Source organism: Pygoscelis adeliae, unplaced genomic scaffold (assembly GCF_000699105.1).
Source record: "Pygoscelis adeliae isolate BGI_AS28 unplaced genomic scaffold, ASM69910v1 Scaffold298, whole genome shotgun sequence".
NCBI classification, from domain to species: Eukaryota; Metazoa; Chordata; class Aves; order Sphenisciformes; family Spheniscidae; genus Pygoscelis; species Pygoscelis adeliae.
Window position 1 is genome coordinate 4168655 of NW_008825303.1, and position 22102 is coordinate 4190756.

General features: G+C 49.6%; 1 protein-coding gene across 2 annotated transcripts in view; it reads left to right on the top strand.

The window, feature by feature from the left end:
• ARID3B (AT rich interactive domain 3B (BRIGHT-like)) overlaps window positions 1–21419 on the top strand; it is a 32552-nt gene extending 11133 nt beyond the window's left edge. For both annotated transcript variants that reach the window (XM_009330086.1, XM_009330085.1), the window contains exons 3-9: window positions 1444–1515; window positions 3037–3109; window positions 15087–15270; window positions 16520–16779; window positions 17005–17262; window positions 20154–20255; window positions 21024–21419. In XM_009330086.1, the coding sequence (XP_009328361.1) occupies window positions 1444–1515; window positions 3037–3109; window positions 15087–15270; window positions 16520–16779; window positions 17005–17262; window positions 20154–20255; window positions 21024–21178 (1104 nt within the window). In that variant the 3' untranslated portion in view covers window positions 21179–21419. The remainder of the gene's footprint in view (window positions 1–1443; window positions 1516–3036; window positions 3110–15086; window positions 15271–16519; window positions 16780–17004; window positions 17263–20153; window positions 20256–21023) is intronic.
• The last annotated feature ends 683 nt before the right edge of the window (window positions 21420–22102 follow it).

The window sequence follows — 22102 nt, forward strand, 5'->3', positions numbered from 1 at the left end:
GGCAGCTCACTGCAGTGTTTTTTAAGGGGGGAAACGTAGCTTTGCCTGGCCTTGACAAGAGCTATTCATCTTTCTAATTCAATGTATGTGTCACAACCAGATGACTCCAAGATTTCAGATACTGGGCCGCCTCTCTAATTCGCATGCTTTTTTTTTTGTGCTGAAACCTCTTGCTATCTCCAGTGCTTTTCTATCTGCCTTAGGATGCCGTGTGTTTATCAGGACCGGGTAGTCCAAGCTACCTTGCCGGGTGGATTTGGCTGTTCTCTTTCCTTGAGTGGCTCAGGAGCGCTTGCTGTACCGGAACTTTATGAAGTTTATGGTTTAAAGATGCTCGAACAGTTTTTCAGGATCATTCTTCTGGTCTTGGTCCTGCCGTACAGCCAGAGGCTGCCTCTGCTGGTTTCCAGCCCTGGTGATCGTTTCAGGATGATGATTTACCAAGCAGAATAGGCCTAACTAGAGTAATCCTTTTAGTGCCTAAGAAGAATGAACCTTAATCCAGCAAAGCTGAGCTTTCCATTTCTGTGGGGAAAATCCAGATCCGGGCACTTCCAGGAGTAAGGGTCCTGGGTTGGGGAGAAGCTTTCCAGTGGGATTATTTCCCTCTTTCTTCAGCGTACTCTGGTTTTGGTTTCGTAGGCAAGCGGGGGGAGGACAGAAGGGCATTTCCAAGTGTGTTCGGTGTCACCTGGCGAACAGAAAGGAAGGATGCCTGGGTAACACCTGCACCTTTCACCAGGGGCTCTAGGATGTGCACGTGGTAAAAAGATACGGGCATGGAGAGCAAAAGCAGCACCTCTCTATTTAGGTGTTGGACCGCATTACGGCAAAGCCCCTGCTACAGGGGGGTTAGCGTACTTCTGTTTAGCGGATGAAGGCAGGCGGCTCTTGAAGGTGTTGAGGACTTTCCTCTAGAATGGTTTTCCCTGGCATCAAGACAACTTCTTTGAAATGTGTTTCTGCGGGGAAAAAATCTTAGAGCTGAAAAACTTCCCCTACCTTCAGTAGTTGCCTGGAAGGTGAAATGCCACTTCCCATTTTGGGCTGAGTGTCGGAGTCTGTTTAGCGGATGAAGGCAGGCGGCTCTTGAAGGTGTTGAGGACTTTCCTCTAGAATGGTTTTCCCTGGCATCAAGACAACTTCTTTGAAATGTGTTTCTGCGGGGAAAAAAATCTTAGAGCTGAAAAACTTCCCCTACCTTCAGTAGTTGCCTGGAAGGTGAAATGCCACTTCCCATTTTGGGCTGAGTGTCGGAGATTCCAGGAAAGTGTGCTGTGACAAATGCACAAATGTCCCCCATCTTTCTAGTCGTCTTGGTCTAAGCCAGCAGCTGCTTTTGCACGTGTTGGTGCCCCAAAATGCACATTTGCAAGCTTTCTGGAATTGTCCGCAAAGCCTTTCCCTGGCGATCCTTTCACCCTTTCATTTCTCTCTCCCTAGAACGGCAACGTGACCTGGAGCGATGAAGGTGATGGGTGCCGAGGAAGAGAAATTTCACGAGACTTTGCCAAGGTCAGTCTGATCATGGGGATTCTGGGGAAGGGGTAACTTTGGGGAATTCTTCCCCTGATCTGTGACAGAGGGTGACTACTGAGCCCTCGCTATTCCTCTGTAGTGAATTTGTAAGAAAACTGCTTTGTCCCGCAGCCTTCTGCCTACAAACCTGCTATTTGGTTGGGCTATTTCGGGCTATTTTGTTGCCTTTGACTGGAATGGTTTGAACTGAGACTTCATAACCAGACTTTTGACATTTAAAATCTTAGTCAATACTTTCTCCAGCTGGGAGGAGAAGAGTATTTCGTTTCTTGAACCTGATTAGCACTGTGGTCGTGGATTTGAATGTGTCACGTCAGCCAGAGGAATTCATTTTAAACTAAGCTGGCTCTTTCTGAAAGGGTGCAGCTAATTGCTCTGCAAATACACTGGTGCATTTTCTTCCCAGAGCTCGGTGTGCGAGAAAGCACAGAGCTTCACAGGAAATGAACCCAAAAAGCCCCTCTTCTTTCGGACTAGATGAATACCAAGTAGCTAGCAGCACCTACGGAGAGGCTGAAATACATATTGCCCAGTGAATCTTTGCTTTTCTGTTGAGCTGCTCCACAAGAGTAGCTACAACCAGCAAAAAAAAAAAATCCCTGGAGTTATGCAGGATTCTTTCTCAATGCAAACGAGAGAAGGAATTAAGTTCTGTTTCGTGTGCAGCATTGTCTTCTGTCTTGTTCTATATCCTCCTGTATCTCAGTGAGGGACTGACTTCAGCCCTTTCAGCCTGTCGCTTTGTGGCCTCGCAGGATTCTTGAGAGGTGAAAATTGGATTTTTTTTGGTTCAGGAGGTAGTTGTAAGATGGCACTCATGCCTGTCTCTTCTGAAAAATCAGCGGATAATGCTAGCATACAGTACCTCTCCTTTGGAATAAGCTGCCTGTGGAACTTTGTTTTAAATGCTTGGGTCTTTAAGCCTTTTGGTAAAATGATTTCTGCAGCAAACCCGTTCCAGGCTGGTTTCTGATATCTTTCAAGGCTTTTTGGCTTATTTTAGAGGAGCCTTTCCTGCCAGGCATTAGTAGTTACAAGAAAGCTCTATCCTTTCATCTCCTCCTTCAAGGGACTTGGAGTTTGTCACTTACATGACAATCCCTGAAGGGAGGGAGTCATGAGGCTAGGAGAAGCTGCAGAGACGTTTACGTCCCTGGTGTCTCAAAGGTACAGACCACTGATCTGCCCTGGACCGCTGTCACCTTCCTTTTGGCTCTCTCATCTTTCTTTCCAACTTGTCTTAATAGTTTCTCTCCCCTTTGCTTTCAGGTGGTTTCAAACCCTGCGCTGTAGCAATGCTGTTAACTGAGTGGAATCCTGTTCCCTTCAGGGTGCCAGTCTGTACTGTGCCTGGTATCCTTCCTCGTTTTGCCTCTCTGCCTGTGGCTGCCTTTCATTCCCCCAGTACAAACACCAGATCACCCGTTGGAAGAAGCTAATGTTATTCTTTTAATTTTATCTGTCTCAATGTGCCTTCATTTTTATTTTTTCCCCCAGCTCTATGAACTGGATAGTGACCCTGAACGGAAAGAGTTCCTGGATGACCTCTTCATCTTCATGCAGAAGAGGGGTGAGCATTTATTTGAACTTGATACGGTAAAATGGGGCGGAGGGGTGCTGCTGCAGTTTGAATTCTTCCCTCCTGAGTTTGAAAGAACAAATCCGGCCCTTGAACCTGCAGATCTGGTGGAAGAGCAGCGGTAAGACTTGAGGTATTTACCTTGGGAGGTAAGGAGCTCGGTAGGAAAGAACTCTTCTGCCCTGTAACTTAATTTCCCAGACACTATTTTTCTACCCTCACTCCTACCTAATACTTAAGTTGTCTGTGCACTGAAGAGCCCAAGAAGCCTGGCTCCCCAAGGATTTTTGAAACAAGGCCGAGTACCGCTGCGGATTCTCTGGTCTGCCCTTCAGGTGGCATGATCACACATCTTCTCATGTTTGATTTCAGTGGCATGTGGAAGCTGACTGTGAATGTCTTCACAGTCTGCATAGAGTAGTGGCGCGCAATCTGGGGACTGGGAAAATAGACACCGAGCCACACTTTCCTGTAGATTCACAATGTGTCAGCTTTCCGTTGAGTAATTTTGTGTAACCGAGTGCAGAAGCGCACAGTTTAGAAATGTTCTCGCATTCCTCCCTGGGGTGTCAGCAGCTTGCATCTCTCCTTGCTACAGGAGTGGTGATGCATGTGTGAAGTAGCTCAGCTGGGATGTCACAAAAGTCTCTTTCTGTCCCCTAGTTATCAAAGTTCAGTTCCCTCATTGCAAACGATTGGTAATAAAAATGTACGCGTATGTAGTAGCGTATGAAGTGTACGTCTCTGAACACTTGTGGGAAATGCTTTGTGGTTCTCTTTTCCTTTACTTCTCCAAGCATGCCAGGCCAGACTCTTCCAACAGAGGTGCTTCTGACAAAGTGTTAAATTGTGCTGTAGAGCTTTTCATTGTTTCCAAAAAGTCTGCTGAAGGTAGGTGTGAAGAAGAGACATAAAAAGGGCCCCTTGCTCCCTCCTGGCGTAATGCTCTCGGAGAGTGTGCTGGACCAAACGAGCCCGGTTGTGCTTATTTGGAAGGGGGTCCGCCTTAGTGTCACCAGCAGTACTGTGCCCTGAGAGTCTAATAAAGTATAAATATGCAACATCTCGGTCTCATCTATTTGAAAATTATCTGATTGCTGGGTTGGAGCTGGAGTCTCATTTCCAGTTGTCTTTTGAACCCTGCGTCTTCAGATGCATCCCCCTCTGTGGATGACTAGATGACAAGCAGAGGAAAGCCTACCCAAAATGCAGCTACTGCAATTGCTCTTCGTATCCGTGCCTGTCTTTCCTGGCATGGCTAGAGCTGACAGCTGACCTGTGTGCGTTTTCACTCTCCGGCGGTTTGAGGGTATGCTTCCAAGTCGGTTAAAAATTAGAGCCAGTTTTGCTGATATTTTTGGCTTTTGTGTGCAGAGGCATAACCAGGCTTAATTAGTTTACTTGCAAATGTTAACTTGAGCTCACATGTTAATGTGAGGGCTGGGATGACTGACAGACAAGACAATAATCTGAAGGGTGTGATTGGCAGCAATAGAAACCTCCAGATACCTAGAGAGAAATCTGCTTAATACTTCAGTGTCTCCTTCCCGTTACCTTTTAATTATTTATAATTGACACGTTCCCAGTGCAGGGGCTGAGCTGGTCACCAGCTGGTTGCTGTAGGAGTTTAGCTTTTAATCATCTGGGCATTTCCAATTGTATTTGTTTTCTGGAGACTCCCTTGTTTTCTTGCTTGCTAGAAGGCTGAAAGTGAAATCTAAGAGCCCAGCACCCATGGGGGAGAGATGCTGTGAACTGACAGCCCTCTGCCAGAGGGGCTGGAAATGTTCGGCCCTGCTCTGGGGAACTGGCTAGATTGCAAGGTACGAGGCAGTTGTGGGCTTGCTTTCTGGTTTGGCAGCCCCAAAAGAAATAGGCAGAAGGACTCTGGGGAGCTAAGTTTCTTCATGTTGACAGGAGAACTGAACGGCGTATGTTGAGCTATAGGAGGCAGCTTCTCTTCTGTCGTTAATCTGAGCTGCTGTGCCTTACTGCAAAGGAAATCTTCTGACTTGGCATGGTTTTTCAGAAGCTGTACTGTCCACTTTTCCCCTGCCTGCTCTCCCCACCCGCTATCTACAGCAGGGCTTTGGTTTTCTAGTGAGCAGATGGACTTGCCCACTGTGTCCTATTCCGGGATCTTCAAAAATCTGCGAGCTTCTACAGCGAAGTTATCATAGGATACCATTCAGGCTTTCACTTCTCCTCCCCTTGCTTTATGTGCCAAATGAGCATCCTAAATCAAACAAGGCTGAACAGCTGCCTTGTTCTGAAAGAGTCCCCCAAAGATGGATACAACCGAGGGCTCATTGCACCTGAGAGCAAAGTGCTGTGTTTCTTAGCTAGGATGTGTGAAGAGCTGGTTAATTTGCACCTCGTGTCTGAAGGGAGTGGAAAGCAGCTCTGCTAATAAACATTTGCTGGTGTAAAGATGGGGATTTTGCTGTTGTCCAGGAGGAGCCGGAGAAGTGCTGGCCCTTGTTTGGGGCTGATGGATTTGGGGCACAGATTGCTAACTGATGCTGAACCAAAAAAAGCCTGATGTGAAAGATAAATGACAGATTTCACAGGATCTACTGAGTAGTTGGAGGGATGAAAAGATTTGGTTGTTGGTGCTGCTGTTAGGAATGTACCTAGAAATGTGAAGCCATGAAACAGGCTTAATGCAGATCAAATGTGCAGGTCTCATCTGCCTCTGAGCACAGCAGATTGTCGCTGAATGACCACAGCTGCAAGTGATAAAATGGCCCTTCAGTGGCAATAATGATGGAAGAGGGAGATGAGAGGAAAGCTGTAACTCTTCCTTTGTTGGATGTTTTATTCCTTGTATGTGTTTAGGTGAGTGGGTCCCACCATGGCTGTGATTGAAGGGGCAGATGGGGAGAGGAGGGGAGACCGGCCGATGAGAGCAATTAGCGTGCAGGACTAGCTTCGAACCAGGCTTACAACAGGACCGGCCTGATCCTGGCTTGGCAGGGATGATGCTAGCTTGCTGTATTACCGCTTCCACCTTCCCCTTTCTCAGCTCTTCTGCAGTCTCAAACCAAAGGTTGTCTTTCCTCGGACTGCGCAGGGATAAGCAGCTTCAGCAGTGGCTTCCCTCCATCTCCATTGCTGATCTGGTGTCTTGTGACAAGCTGAGCCTTGATGTCTCGAGGTCTGGTTTCTCAGAAGCTATATTTTTAACCTCCTGCTGCATGGGGAGCCACTCTATGGGCAAGTTTGTGGTTCAGGGTATTTTTTAAGGGCACGGGCTGAGGCTAGTGGGCTGCGTTGGAGGCATGGAGGCTGGATTTGTTCTGCCTGCCACCGAGGGCGCTGCAGGCGGGAGCAGTTTGCTAAGCGCTCAGGGTAGAGCTGCATCCATTGCCATAACTCAGGGTAATCTTGTGTTCCCCCGTCTTTTGTATCACTGAAAAGAGTTTTATTACAGAAGTGTGTGTAGCCAGGTGGGCAAGTTCATTTACTCAGATCAGTGTTAGAGATGACGGCATCTTCCACTTCTTTTCAGGTCCTTCTCACCCTGTGAACATACCCTGAAGCTAAATTTGTCTCCATCTTTTTTTGTGTGCGATAGAAGGCAGAGGTATGATGAGTAGTAGACAAATGTAGCTGTTAGCCCCGTGGCGTGTACTAGGTAGCATAGCTAGGCTGCTTTTTGTCCCCAGATAGTGACGGGCTGTTAGTGGCATGACTCCTACAGCCACTAAAGGCAGCCACCAGTAATTGAGCTGATTGTATTCCGGTAGCGCTGGTCAGGAGAGAGTTGGAGTAGCGGGACTGTTTCATCCCCTGGAAGGATCGGCAGTGTTCGTGCAAGACAATTCCTCTTGAGAAAAGGTTTGACGGGGAAGAGATCTAACTGCGTGCTATGGTGTCTTAGGAAGGGCTCCCTTTCAAGGGAAGCTGTTTTGTTCATTTTAAGTACTGCCTTTGTGAAGACCTCATAAAACGTCTCCAATTGTACAGCTCTACTAATTTTGTTCAAGGTTTCTGCGTGACCTTGGTTTTCCCAGATGGCTTGACCATTCTGTTTTTTTATGTGTATATACATAGAAGGGGCTTTGTAAGTCTGACCGTGTGGTTTTAATGTTTTCCTGCTGTTGTATGCTCTGCCTGCACATTTTAGATGTGGAAATACAACAAATCCAGGGTATTGACAAAAGCATTTACTGATGGATTCGTTTATCTATAGGCCAAGTGGTGTTTATGAAATGTTTGTCTGGGGAATACACTTCGTTCTTCTACTGATTCAATTTTGCAGGTTTCTTCTTTTGATCCTCTGGAGATATTTTTGAATCTGAATTAAGCAATGTAGTTCTCTAAATGAGACGTCAATAGACATGAATTCTCAGCATCCTATGCTCGTGCTACCTGCTTAATGCTGAGCCACAGCAAATGCTTCCCTAAATAGCAGATGGTGTTCTGCAGTGGCAAATTCTCACTCGAGGCACTGCAGAGGTCTCTTCTGGATGGTCCAAACCAACCAGGCAAAGTCCTCTTCCCCATTAGACCCTTGGATTTGTACACAGCTGAATCTCTGCCTCCTGTACCTCCTTTAAAGAACCTCTGTGGTCAACTGTTCCGACTTAGACTGAGGAAGAATGGTGGTTAGTGTCTTGTGCAAATGGTAAGCAGTGGGGATCAGTGAAATATTTTAGGTTTTTACTTTTATGTTGTTAGAAAGAATGGAAAGAATGGCTTTTCCTTAAGTTGTAGGGGGAGCTGGCATTCTGGTTTATGTTCCTCTGTATTCTTTAAGTGGTTTGAGCCTTTCAGAACAGGGAACAGAGAATGCACTACTCCATCTAGTTAAACACTTTTAAGAGATGCTAGGATAAAAACAGGTGCAAAGCGAGGTGCTCGGGATCTCCGAACAACTTGAATCCAGCTCCTCTGGGGGTGCATAGTCCTGTACCTGAGGTAGGCTTCTCTGTAGCATCCAGAAAACTCTTGCAGGGAATGTCTTGCCCGTCAACCTTAGGTGCCAGGTGACTGAAAGTCTCCACCAGATTCATAAGTTGATATTTTGGGGGGATTGTACCTGGGCCAATTTGCAAAATTTGCAAATGGCAATAACTTAGAAGCAGTTATCAGCCGGTCCTTCCCACAAAAACCAAACTTTCTCCCCCTTCTGTTTTTCATACATCAAAACATTCACTGCAGACATCGAGACATGAGAATTTTTTCTCTAATTTGGAAAAAACCTGGAAGTTTCCCTTTGGAAAGACTTAAAAAAAAAATCTTTCCTGGGAAAGTACCCAGTACAGTTCAAGTAATTAATATCCCTTGGCTTTAAGCAGCTGAAAAATGGTATTTTAGAGTGAATATTGCTTTAGCTCCAAAGGAAAATCACATTGGAAAGCTGCAGTTGTAATCAATGGGAAAATAGTATTGGGAGTTCAGTTGGTTCTGGCTTACAGGAGATTTGTTTTAAATTTAGCCAGCGTGAAGAGCGTTTGAGCAGCTTAAATGTTTTGTTACGAACTGAGTTAGCACTGGACAGGGTACAAAAGAAATTAATTTGAAGTGATTGGCTGTTGTTGCTTTGCATGAACCTTTCTGTAGCTCATTCATCGGATTTCCATCACCAGTCTGCTCTAGTGATTGCCAGCTGAGGATCTCTGAATCCCAGGTGCTCCTTCCTGGGTATACAGAGTTGAGTGATGGAGTCAAAGGGGTTTCTTCCTCACTTCCCCTGAAGATTGAGATGTTAAATTGTCCCGTGTTTCTCCAGCATCTCAAAGGCTGGATGTTTGTGTCTCGAATCCTGGTCTTCTCGAGCTCTTCCTTATATTGGTACTTCCTCTTTGCGATGGGTGTTCTTGGCCTTCCCCCCCACTAAATTTTAACAGCATGTTTTTCAAGTGATTAATGAACCGCTGCACTCGAGCAGCGGAGGTGGCTCAACACCGAAGAGATGATCCTGTAGATATCCGGGTGGATGGAAGAAGGTGGAACTGTTCGGCATGAAGATGCTCCAGTTCTTGGCTTCGTGCAGCCTGCCCGACCAACCTTTGTTTTTCCCAGCTGCCCCCATTTCTCTGCGTTGCCTTCTGTATTTGTACCTCTCTCTGCCTAGAGAAGAAGTTTGCCCATTCGGTTCAAAGGTCGTATGTATGGAAACCCACCACCAGTTGCATGGCGGTTCAACATCTGGTGAAGAAATTTGTACTGGCAAATATATTGGACCCAGCTGTGTCAGTAGCAGCCGAACGGTTGGACTGTAGTTGAGCTGGGTACGAGGGAGCAGGTCTCCGTGGGATCTCCGTTTCGGGGATGGAGGAGCAGCCTGTGCGAGGAAGGTTAATGTGGCTGGAGCCTTGGCTAATAGAAGCGGGGCACTGGATGCCAGTTAGGCTGCCTCCGGTTGAGCAGCCGAAATCTGATAAGGGGCTGCTGTCAGCCTCGCTTATTGAGGAGGGAAGCAGAAACTGATGGTGTTTCGAGGGAGGGGTGCAGATAAGAAGTGGGCCTCCTGTCAAATAGAGCATGATTAATTACCCTCTGTCCTGGCTCTTGCTTTGATAGGAGTGTCTAATGGTCTGCAGGCTCGTGGATCAGGTGGTGACATTCCCGTTGGGAGGTGAGAATGCCCACTGTGGAAATGCCATGCGTAGGGAGAGATTAGATCAGCTGTCGTGGCAGGGGCAGGGAGGAAGAGGGGAGACGTCGTTTCCCTTCTGTATACCTTCGCTTTTTATTTGAACGCTGAGTGCTTGGGACAGACTCAGACCAAATCAACAAATACCACTTTCATGCCAAGAGCTGGGGCAGCTTCACGTGAAGCCAGCCAGGGTTTGTCCTGGGAGGGGAATTCAAGCGAGCCCTGAACTGAGGCGGTGCAGGGTTCAAGGTGATTTGCTCCTTTCCTACACTGCTGGTTTGCTCTTGAACTGACTTTTAACCTCTGTTTAGCCTGGGAGAGCGGGGATCATTCATACCAAGTAATTTCTCTGTCTCCCTTCAAAGAAACATGAAGATCTCTTCAAGACTTAGTTCAAAATTATTTTAAATCACTGTGGACTTCCCCAGGCTCCTGGGAAAAGCCTCTTCCTTTTGGCTGTCTGATAGTGTTTCTCTTCCGAACGTATTTAGAGTGGAAGCTGGAAAGAGCAGCTCTTTCCTTACCTGTACAGGTTGTGGCTTAAAAATGCCCCCTCTATGCCTGTTTTTAGCTCCAGAGCGTGCTTTATTGCACTTTGAATGCTGCTCTGCGGACTAAATATTTGGGATTCTCACCCCCTTTGTTCCTTACTAAAAAATGGACACTTGTGAAAGTAAATTGGATAGGGGAAAAAATGGGAGGTGATTGAAAAAGTAGTGCTCCAGGCTGGGTATAATTAACTGCTCTTTGTCTCTTGCACGCAGGACAAGTCACGGCTTAGACTGCTCGATGGGGGGGAGCTCCCGTGCAGCTCAGCATGAGGAGAGGAGAGAGTGGCTCTTGGCAGGGGACCCCTGTCGTGGAGGACTCGCAAAGCCAAGCGAATCCCTGCGAAATGAGAGGGGGACTTAGTTTCTATGATTCGGTTAAGAACAGTCTTAGGGGCAGTTTTCTTTGCTTAACATTGGTCCGCGCCTTCGGAATTAGGTGTAAATCTGAAGTCTGGCTAAGACAGGATGAGGAGCAGGAAAAAGCCCACCTTGGGCAGCGTGCTTGGGTGGGTGAAGATGATGATGGCGGTCCGAAGCCTAGGTCCCTTTCGACAAGCAGGGAGGCTGAGCCTCAGCACTGAGCGAGTGCCGACAGCTCAGCCAGCACCCCCAGATGCTGGTTCATTGCCAATAGATGTAAAAACAGTCATTCAAAGATTATCCGGGGTTTACAGCTTCCTCAGACCCTTCTTAAAGAGCTCTTGAAGGACGAAAATCAAACAGTTGCTCCTTCTGCCTCTCCAGCGCAGGGGACATAGGGGACATTCAAGCCTATCCTTATAAGCCCTTTAGGCTTCTGTTACGTCTGCCTGAAACAGAAGAGGCTTTTGAACGGGGTGAAGCAGCTTGGCAAAGGGGGCTGCTTATTCCCCTTGAAGGACAGAGATGTTTATAGCTACAGTGAGGCTTCCTCCAGGGAAACTCTTTATTCCAGAAATCTGAATTACGGTTCATCTTAGTTACAGCTGTCTTCCCCTTCAAAAAACCAGGAGCCCGTGGCTGTGGGATGATTCCTCCTCCTCCTTCCAGTGTCGTTCTTGGGCTTTTTGTCCTTTTCACAGGCCTTCTAGTTAGCAAAAGGGGGAAGTAGGTTGTCTGGAGTCTTACAGCCTCTTACCCTTAGGCTATGCGCCCACCCTTGGGTCTTCGGTAGCAGGAGTTTGCCTGCCCTAGAGTTTGGCTTCCTGAGGTCTCCCGTGCTCGTCAGCTACACAACATCCCTTTTCCAGTGGAAACAGACTCCTCGTCGTCTCCCCCTTTGGCTGATTCCTTGAAAAAAAAATAGGGTTATACTAAAAGGGGAAAAAAAGTAATTTACCAAGAAAACAAGGAGAGGAGCAAGTCATCTTCCTTGCCCTCTTCTTGAGTCGGGCGAGGCTTCTGCCTCTTCGCAGGCACAGTGCATACAGCATTTCTGAGAGCCGGCAGAATAGAGAGGCTCGAAAGTACAGTAAAATGAGTTTGCCATCAAAAGGCAACAAGTCTTATGCTGTGCCCCCGGCTGCTGACCTTTCCCTCTGGAATTCTCCCCTCTGACCTCCGGATCATTAATCCTGATGCTGCCAGATGACAGTAATCCATCATGGCCCCTGACAAGGCTTGCAGCCGCCTGTGAAAGGATCCGCTCGGCTTCAGCATCCAATCGTCCCATGATACTCGTTTTTCAGCCTTTCCTGTTCGAGCGCTGGGGGTTTCCAATAAAGACTTTATCGCCTTGCCTTTCCTCGGAGCGGGGCTGGGGGAGGAGAGGGCTGCGAGAGCGGCCTTTCCGAGCTTCTCGGCTCTTTCGCCGTCGGATCCTATGAAACTGGCAGAGCCCTAGCTCGCTTGGTGAAGAGTACAGTTAATTTGCCAGGTCCAAAACCCAAATCACTCTTTGCTAGCTCTGGGAGGTACTACTTCGAGTGGTACTGTGAGAAGGCGTGGGAGGAAAATGATTGCATCTCCGTGCTTAAGTGGTAGAAGGATGGAAGTAGTTTTGTCCCTGCTGTAGAATTTCTCAGCCTGCATAAAGAAACGTTACGGGGCGAAAAAAATAGCTAGAGGTTTTAGCTTAGTTTACAAAGCTACTCATTAAATTTCAGGGCACTTTGGTCTGTGGATCTTGTTTAAAAGCAAACTTCAGGAAGGGAGGGTGTCAAAGGGGGTAGTAACATGAGGTGGGGAGGTCAGATCTGATTGCTGATTCTTCTCCAGCTATGAGCCAGCTCTCTGGAAATATATTTAAGCCTTTATTTCCTACTGATGTAGATAATGTTTGTCCCTTTCACGGGAGCATTTGGATAAATACACTTGTGTACCTTTTCAAATGCTGAGATGGGAGAATCTAGAGAAGAACAAAACTGTGTTTAGGATAAATGCAGTATATTAAACAGTAGATATTTCCTTGTACTTCTGTATTAGCGGCTTGTTTGCCGGAGGAGCCTTACCCATGACGCTTCCCTTTCACTCCCCATCTGGTCACTGTCCAAGGAGAGCTGGATGAAAGTCCCTTCTGGACAAGTTAATGCCATTTCCTAAATTGGATTGGGGAAAAGTGGGTGGCTTTGAGCGGCGCGGGGTTGCTGGATGAGTGGGTCTTGCTCCTGCCCCGGTGGAGCGAAAGCTTTGCTGGCAGCGCGGTGCCACTTAGGACACCCCAGCTGGGGCAGAAATGCTGAACTGTTAATGGAGGGGCATTTTGGGGTGGAAAAAAACCAGCCCTGGCTCTTCCTGGAGTCCTCAGAGATCGATATTTCCCTGCTTTTCATTTGGAGCGGGCTGGGTGTGACTCTGGTTGCTGTGGCTCAGCTGATGAATGATAACTTAAGGCTGGTAACATGATCGCTCCCAGCCCTCCGTGTGTCTGAAATGATGCTGTTAGTGTGCTCTTAATCTTTGCAATAACACACCGAGACAAAATGGTGGCTGAGGGAAAAAACGAAGCAGACTGAGGATTGCGTTTACACAGGCTGGCCTTTTGGGAGGGACCAGCTCCTGGCTCGGGGCGGCTGGCTGGGATGGACGGATGGAGCCGCAGTGCGTCTGAACAGTTTGGAAACATCTCTCTCTCTCTCCGCTCCCCGAAGGAACTGTCATCTCTGAAATGCAGGAAGAGGATCTGATGCAGTTTGTGAAATTACTGCTTTGTGGACTTTTCTGTCGTGGACAGGGAAGGGGTTGTTTAGACAAGGCAAGGAAAAGAGGATATGGTAGATATAAAATGACGGAGCACGTAGACCAAGCCTGATCGGGTTGCTCTGTATGTTTTCTTACAGTTTCAGAGTTAGTAACTTAGCGAAATCGAAGGCAGCCCTTTTAAAGCTGAAAAAGTTTACTTTTTCTATCCAACATCTCATTAACCTGTGGGAATTGGTACCATGAGCTAATGCATAACAGGCTTCAAAAAGAAAAGAGAGGGGGGAAAAAAAAAATTACGCTTACATGTATAATGAGGACATCTGCAGAGCTGAGCTGAACTCCTTTTCACTAAACAGAATAAAACCCATTTATAAGGGCCATAAACTGCTCTGCTTCGGGGCATTAACCGAATCGCTGGCTGATGAGCAGTGGCAGAAGTCTCCCCTGTGGGTTGGGTATTCCATAATTGTCCATTACGGCGCTTCGCAGGCTTTCCTGTAAAGGCTGGTGCTGACCATTGTGGTAGGCAGGATACTGACCTCAGATGGACGGCTCTTTGATCCAGGACAGTATTTCCTATGCGAAATAAAAGGTCTGCTACATCAGCATTTTTCCCCCCCTCTTCCTCTCCTTGCCTAAATCTCATTAGTTTGACCTTTTCAGACCCTGCGTGCTTTATCACTTTAAGGTGCTGCTAAAAGGGCACTATCAGGTTAAAAATCAGATTTTCTTACCTCTGTTAACCCACAAGATGACAAAACTGAACAGGAAGGATAGAGCTGCTTCCCTGTCTGCCCTGTCCATCCTCGCAAGGATGGAGCAGGACCTTGTTTTGGGCTCCAAAAGGTGCTTGGATGCCTGGTGCTTCTCACAGCAGCCGCCAGGATGCCTGGCTCTGCGGTGTCTGGGCACGCTGGTGCCGCGTTACACCGCTCGTTTGTTCGCCTCCGACACCAACGCGATTTTCTCTAGCTCTCTCGCAGCGAGGTACTGCTCCAGCAGCTGGGTTGCGGTTGCTACCAAGGTACACGTGTGGCCTCGCCGGTGTGTCATTTGGGAGCGTGTTCAGGGAAAAGGAGTGGGAGGGTGAAAACGCTTTGTGCGAGCGGGAGCTGCGGCAAAACGTTACGCACGTGCTTGTGAGGGAGGACAGAGGTAAATGTACGTGGGGGAGGGAGATGCTCTCAAGTGTCACGTACCCTTTTCTGTTGCTGTTCCCAAGTGATACAGGATAGCAAATCCTGGGGAGTGAGGGAGCCGAATCCCGATGTACGAGTAGCTCGAGTTGCCTGGCTGCTCAGCCCCTTCCTGAGCACAAGCAATGCAGATTTTTATCTGAGATTGCCCTGGGAGCTCATAAAAAATGATTCCTCTGCGCTGCTCCCTCACCCCTAGGATTGAATAGCCCCTACTTCCCCTCTTTCTATTTTAGAAGTTGCTCTTAGCTGCAGGTTATTATTTGTCTGATAATTGCTTTTGCCTACAGGAAAGGATTTTTCATGAAAAGGACGTGCCATGTAGCTACACTTCTCTGGCTCGTTTACTCACCTATCGAGAGGCCTCAAGTCAGGCTAAAATAGAGTTGCCTGAATTTCCTATTAGAAGGAAGATCGATACCCCCAGCCCGCCGGTTTTCTTGGCCTCATTTTCTCTCTGACTCCATGTTTCCTTCCCCGCTGTTTCCCTGCAGGAACTCCCATCAATCGGATCCCCATCATGGCAAAGCAGATCCTGGATCTCTACATGCTCTACAAGCTGGTGACCGAGAAAGGAGGGCTGGTGGAAATCATCAACAAGAAGATCTGGCGAGAGATCACCAAAGGCCTTAATCTGCCCACCTCCATCACCAGTGCCGCATTCACGCTTCGAACCCAGTAAGTGCAGGAGGTCTAACAGCGTGGGTGTGAACGCGGAGTGGGGATCGGGGAGTGCAAAGCAGGGACCGGGGTGAAAAAAATTGAAAGGCTTCTGCTCTGCAGCCAGGGAGGAGCTGATAAATTGCTTTATTTATCCCTCTCGCCCAAGGCTTGCGGTTTTTCCTTTCTGTTCTTTCTGCTCTCGTTTTTCTTGGCAGCGATTCTTCCTGAACTCGTTCCCCTTCCACCCCTACGATCCCAGCGCTAATATGCCATCGCCTTGTTCGCTGGGCTCTGCGCCTCCCTCCCTCCGTCCTCTGCCTTTCTCGCCTCTTCAGAGCTTAAACTCCTCGGGGCAAGGAGGGTCTTGCTCTGTCTCTGAAGAGCACTTGGCGCAGCGAGGAGGGAGGGAGGCCTCCTGATCTGTGGGCATCGAGTATGAACTTGATCATTTAATGTCTGTTATCGCTACTAAGTTGTGGAAACTTGCACTCGGCACCTACTTACTGTGAGGATTGCCTTTCTGACCTGCAGTACCTCACGTGGATTAGGCAAGCAAAAAAAAAAAAGGGGGGGAAGAAAAAGTAGAATAAGCGGAGGAAAAAGAATAGTGAAAGTAAACCTACTGTAAAATTTAAGCAACGGGGCGAAGCTGTGCTTTAGTGAGTGGAGCATGGAAGGCGGGGCTCTGGGAATCCGCACCCAGCTCTTAGGCAGACTCGGTTTTCCTGGAAGTTATTAGAGCCCCCGAGTCCCAGCGAGGGGAGCTCCTTGCCAGTTCTACAGCCTTTGGTACAAAGGGTCTCCTGCGAACGTGTGTGCCAGAATTCGGCAAAAGCGGTATGGTTTGGTGCTGCCCAATCCAAATGACTTGGACAAGGGTAATTCCTCAAACTTCCTTCCTTGCATTAAGTGTTACAGTCCAAGCTCTTAATTCTTATAATTTTAGACGGTGTCTCAGTTGTAAAGGAATTCTGGATGATGGTTTGCTGCCCTTGTGGGTGTAGTAGCATGTAACTATGTGCTTCCCTGTAAACATTGAGTAAACTCACAGTTTCTTTGAGAGCTGTGCCTCACACCCAAACTGCTCGATGCTTATCAAACCAAGCGCGGCGGTGGTGGTCACGATACGCGGACAAAGACTCCGGATCTGCAGAGGGCCTCCGTCTGAAAGTCTTCCTGAATGCAATGCTTGTTGCTGTAGCCTAGAATTTCACGTTCTGTTGAGAAACCTACTTGAGTTTCCCTGTGCTCGCCTCTCTCCCAGGTATATGAAGTACCTATATGCCTACGAATGCGAGAAGAAATCCCTCAGTTCTCCTGCTGAGCTGCAGGCTGCAATCGATGGCAACAGGCGGGAAGGCAGGCGGCCCAGCTACAGCTCCTCCTTGTTCAGCTACTCGCCCACCACCACGGGGCCTCCTTCCCTCCTGTCTCCCCCAAAGATCCGCTTCCCCATCATCGGCGTCGCGCCAGGCAGTGGGACCAGCAATCCTCGGGTGTCTCCAGCAGCAGCTGTCAGAAAAGGTCAGCTACCTTCTGCTCGCAGCAAAGAGGGTGGCTGGGTTAAGAGGCGCAGGCGCTGAAACACAGTTATTTTCCATTTTGTCCGCCCAGACTGCTTTGGACTTGAGAGCAGTGGGACTCGGGTGGCTCGGGGCTTGCAGAATGTTCTGCCTGCGGTTTCAACCTTTGCGTGCTCGCTTTAGGAAGGGCTGTGGGAGGGACTAAGTGACTCTTTTCCTTCTCTAGGTGACGGCGTGCCCTTGACTGTGTCTATGCCAAACCGTATTGCCGTGCCAGTGACCTTGGCCAGCCAGCAGGCAACTGTGGCAGCAAGAACAGCCACCCTGGAGCAGCTGAGGGAGAGACTGGAGTCGGGAGAGCCTCCGGAGAAGAAGGTCTCACGGATGACAGAGGAGGAGCAGCGGCTTGTCCAGCAGGCTCTTCAGCGCAACCTGTTCAGCATGGCGCGGCAGATCCCCATGAAGATCAAAATCAATGGCAAGGGTAAGCAGCGCCTCTAGATACACAAAAGGTCTTTGCAGACTGCAGCAGGGAGGGAACTGCTCCCAGTTTAGGATGTCAGACACCTCTTTACACACAGGCTTGATTTTTCTCTCTGGGTACCAGGCAGAGGTCACTGTCAAGAAGCTGTTAAAATGGAGCACAATAACTGCAAAGCTATACTGTAGCAATATTTTATTAGGCTTTACTTACTGCTGCTGTTTTTATTCCGTTCTTGTGGCTGCATAATCCAGCATCATCCGAATCCAGCCTGGATTCGGAAGCACCCTAGCTGTGTTCAGAAAGCTCTGCGTCTAAGCTGACAAAACCCACTTGACCCATACAACAGGACCCTTACTCTGAGCTTATGGCCTCCCGTGTTGATCACGGCGGGATTGCTTCAGGACTCAAGCTGTTACGTCTCCCCAGACCTTGCACTGTGGGGAATTACCAGTTTCAGGTGATGCTAGCTCAGTTGTCCCCGCGGCAGTGCTCTGTCGCGTGCTCTAAGCATGCTCCTTCCATCACGGGAAGCACGTGGGTTGGCTGCAACTGCTTTGGGCCACGTATCTGACCCCCTCGTGTTTAATACCTGGTGCGTACTTCAGATCCGAGAGCACGGTTTAGCCTGGCCAAAGGCAGTCCTGTGATTCTGCAGTCAATAAGACGACTTTTGGAGGGGAGAGCCCATCGTGTGCCAGACGCTCGGCTTTCCCCTGCCCTGCTCTCACCTGAGCCTCGTGCCAGCATTGTGCTGCAGGGAATGATTTTTTTTTTTCTGTCCTTTCCCGGTCAGGAACCCTTTTAATTGATCGTGGGAGGTAACAGCGTCTTCCGTACGAGTAGCAGGCTGCAGGAGACGCGGGAGAGAGATGCCCAGCTTTTAGGGCGTCTAAATCTAAATTTTAGGGCACAATCCTTTGTCAGGTGTGATGAGGAGGCCACGAAGACCTGTGTATCTGCAGGGGGGCCCTGCCCGTCCCAGGGCTTTTAGCAAGTCAGGTGACTTCTACCAACATCTGCTGCAACCCTACGCACAGCCTCCAGGCAAAGAACTCCTGGCAAGGCTGGGTTAGGAGGTCACGTATGAGCAGCATTCGCAGCCTGGGAAATGCACTCCTGAAATGCTTTGTAAAAGGGGAGTCGCCCTGCAAAGGTCACGTTGTCAGAATCAATACTGTTATATAGTGGCTTCAAAAGCTGATTAAGTGCCGTGGCTCCCTTACCTGTCCTGGGGGCTGCGCTTCACTGGACAGCAGAGCCTCAGAAAATTTCAGTCCCGACAGCTGCTTCCTCCAAACCTTTTGATCCGTTAAAATTAAAAGTCTCAGACCCCCTATTAATTGTACTTTGGGATGTAGGCACAAGGCCAGGCAAGTTTGGCACGGCTTAGAAGAAAGGGAAGAGTTGTTCTTGAGGCCTTTGCTAGCGATGCTGGTAAATGCTTTATTGAGGCGCTTTGCCAGACGTATACATGGCAAAGGGTCAAAGCGGGTTCCCCTTCGAAGCAGTAGCAGCTTGCTGCGGAGTTAAATGGGATTGGGACTTCACATCTCAGTTCCTGACAGCTACGCATCCACCTAAATGTCACGGTTACGTAAAACCAAAACGAAAATAGTGAGTGAAAGGCAATACAAATGTTATCAAGTCATGTTCATTCCCTCTCATCTCACTTGATTTATTTTTTTTTTTCTTTCCACCCTGAACTTCCTAAATCAAAGCGCTAGGAACAATTTTAGTCTCGACAAATAGTAACGGGCCGAGGGCTGAGCCCTAAGGATTCAGCGATGCTGTTTCCACCTTTGTTAGGTGACTGTGGACGAGTCTGTCCTGTCTTTCGTGCCCTAATTTTCCCAACTGCAAAATAAAAATAATACTGTGCTTTGTGAAGCGCTTTGAGAGGCGCTTTTGAAAAGCACCACGTGAGCTTATTGTAGCTCGATAGGAACGTTCAGGTTAAATGTTAACAGCGTCCTTAGCGTTCTTTACAGGGACGGTGGACTTGCTGTCCCGGCAGACCTGAAAGGAGCTAAAAACATGCATTTTACATGCAATGTCAGGGCCCGAGCAGACTGTCTGCATAATCTCTCTCTGTTTTAATAGCCCAGTGCCCCAAAACCAACATCGGGCGGGCCAGTAACCATGATACGGCTGTGCAAACTGTAAGCACGCATTCACGGGCGCAGAGGAGCAATCCTGCAACCCAGGCTCACGGTTACGGGTCGCTTAAGTTGGAGGTTCGGAAGTGGCCGGGAGAGTTTTGACGTTCGGCTCCCCTTAAACGTCAGCGCAAATTCAGCCCCTGCTCTGCCTTGGCGCTTTCAGAGCTTGCCGTCACGGCTTAGGAAGGACCCTCCCGGCTGAGGGGACAGACAAAACCAGCTTTGGCGCTGGGCCGCGGGGGCAGCCGAGCGCGGTGGCGCTGGGCTGGAGTCCTTGGCGCTGCGGGTAGTCCCCTCCCTCCAGCGGCCGCTGGAGATGCTGCAGTCCGAGCCCCTCGCCAGCTCCTCCAGAAACCGCCGCCTCGCAGCAAAGGGGGGGAGAGGGGCTGCGCCGCAAACACAGCCGCCATCCCGCCGATTTTAAAGACGGCCTCGTCTCCTGCGCTGGCAGGTTTTTCCTTGGAGGGGATGTCAGTTTGGCCCTCCAGCGTGCGAGTCGGGGGAGGGATTTGCGAATGCCGCTGGGATCCCCGCCCATGCTCAGCTCGCACTGAAGCATTTAAACACCTGTGTCGACTTACCTTATCGGGGGACCAGAAGCAGAGGTGGCGTGGGGATTTCCTCGCCAAAGAAGAGGCAAAAGGAGGGCTGTGTACACCTTTGATCACCTCTGGATAGTGCGGGGAAACAGGATAGGTACTCCCTAACCCTGCCTCTCTTCTTTCTTGAAAGAAGATAAACCGGACGCGGCGGCGGCGGCGGCACTGAATTTGTCACCTAACGGCATTGGGAGTATTAACATGTCGGTGGAGATTAACGGCACAATTTATGCTGGTGAGAAAGAACCGCTCCCGGGGACGGGTAGAGAGCCAGGCTGGCGGGGCAGGGCAGGACGGGGGGAGGGGGGGGGGGTCCCAGGGGCTGGCCTTTGCCAAAGCACAACACACACAACCTCTCCGGCTTAGAAAGTTCAGTAGGAGATGATTTCTTTTCTCTCTCTCTCTTTTTTTTTTTTCCGGCCCTAGGCTGTCAAGATTAATGCCCTTTCCTTCCGGTGGCGGTGGTGGTTAGTATTTTTAAAACCTGAGGGAAGGGACTTCTGTGGAAGTGTTAGCAGGAAGGAGCGTTATCCCTCTCCTCCTGCTGAGGAGGGGCTTTACTCAGCTTTTCCTCGCCCGTCTCTGGGGGGCACGAATTGTTGTCCCCTGTACCCTGCTCGAGCCGTTTCGCTTCTGCGGGTCACACACACACACGCATCCTCAGACAAAGCCCAAGGGGGAGGCCCGGCGCTGCAGTGCAGTGAAAGGCGCTTCTCTCCTCCGGAGGTGTTGGAAGCCATTTGGGATCTCTGTCTTCTGTAAGCACCAACGTCCCTGTGACAGAGGCTGCCGGAACAAGTCCTGGGGGATCCCTTCGTATATCCTGGTCACCGCTGACCCTCTGATCTGTCTCCAAGGCTGCTTGTCTTGCACCGAGCCTCTTTCTGTTGGGATGAGATCTTTGGGGTTGGGTAGACTGCCCTGTGCTCTGTACCCTATCCTTCTCAGCCGTGCCACCCCACAGTCCCGGTAACCCTTCTCGTTACCTCTCTCTGCCTTCCAGGAGTGCTCTTTGCCCAGAAGCCAGTCGTCCATCTCATCGCAGGCTCCAGCACCCAAAGTTCCTGCAGCAGCAGCAGCAGCTCCCACTGCTCTCCCAGCCCTACCTCATCCCGGGGAACCCCCAGTGCAGAGCCCTCCACCAGCTGGTCTCTCTGATGGACGGCCGAGCCTGCTGTCTCTCACACTGGCCTCCGGCAGCTCTTCCTCTCTGCTCTCGGCAGGGAGCGAGCCGGGAAGGAGTCGCACAGATTACCTCATCTCAAGGAACCTGCTTTTGTGGTTGGCCAACGGCAAGATGATGCTGAAACCTTTCCATGCCAGCGAGTTTTTTCTTCATCGTCTGTTTGTCCAGCCTTTTTCTTTGTTCTCCCCTTTCTTCCTCCCTTTTGCTTTTTGTTTTCTTCCTCCTCCTCCCAGGGTTTGCTGTGTTCCTGTTGGGGGGTGGGAGCTGCGGGTTGAGAGATGGCCGAGACGTCACCAAGGCAGGTGGAAAGAGCTGTGGAGTTGGGGCAGGGAAACTTGGTTCTCCTCAGAACCAGTAGCCACAAGGACTCTTCCCCACAAAACAACTCCGTGTATTGACAATCCTAAGAGCCGGCGGGATGCCTTGCCCCCGTCCTCCCGTGGCTTGTGGCGCAGAAGGCCGTGCGGCTGCAGAGCAGGCAAGCTTCCTCGCTTTTCTTCTCCGGGCTCTGGTCGTGCTCCGGTGTTCGTATGTCCTCCCCTAGAACGCGTTGCTCTTGGCTCGTGAGCCTCCTTCCCCCTCTCCGAGCTCTTGGCAAGAGGGGAAGGACTTTCTCACCGCTACGTTTGACCCACAGACACATTAGAAACCCCTCGCTCGGCTGCTTCGTTCTCCTGGCTGGTGCTGGCCTCTTCCCTACCGTTGCCTTCTTGCAGGCTTTCAGCCAAGTTTTAAATGCCCGTGACCTTGTCTCTCTCCCCTCGAGGAACTCATCCCAGTGACATTTACCCCGAGAGCCTGAACTTATTCTGGCTTGCTGTTTCGATCCTCTGCCCCCTTGACGCCGAAGGGCTGTCACTGAGGTTGAGCTCGGCTTCCTGGGGCGACTTCCCTCT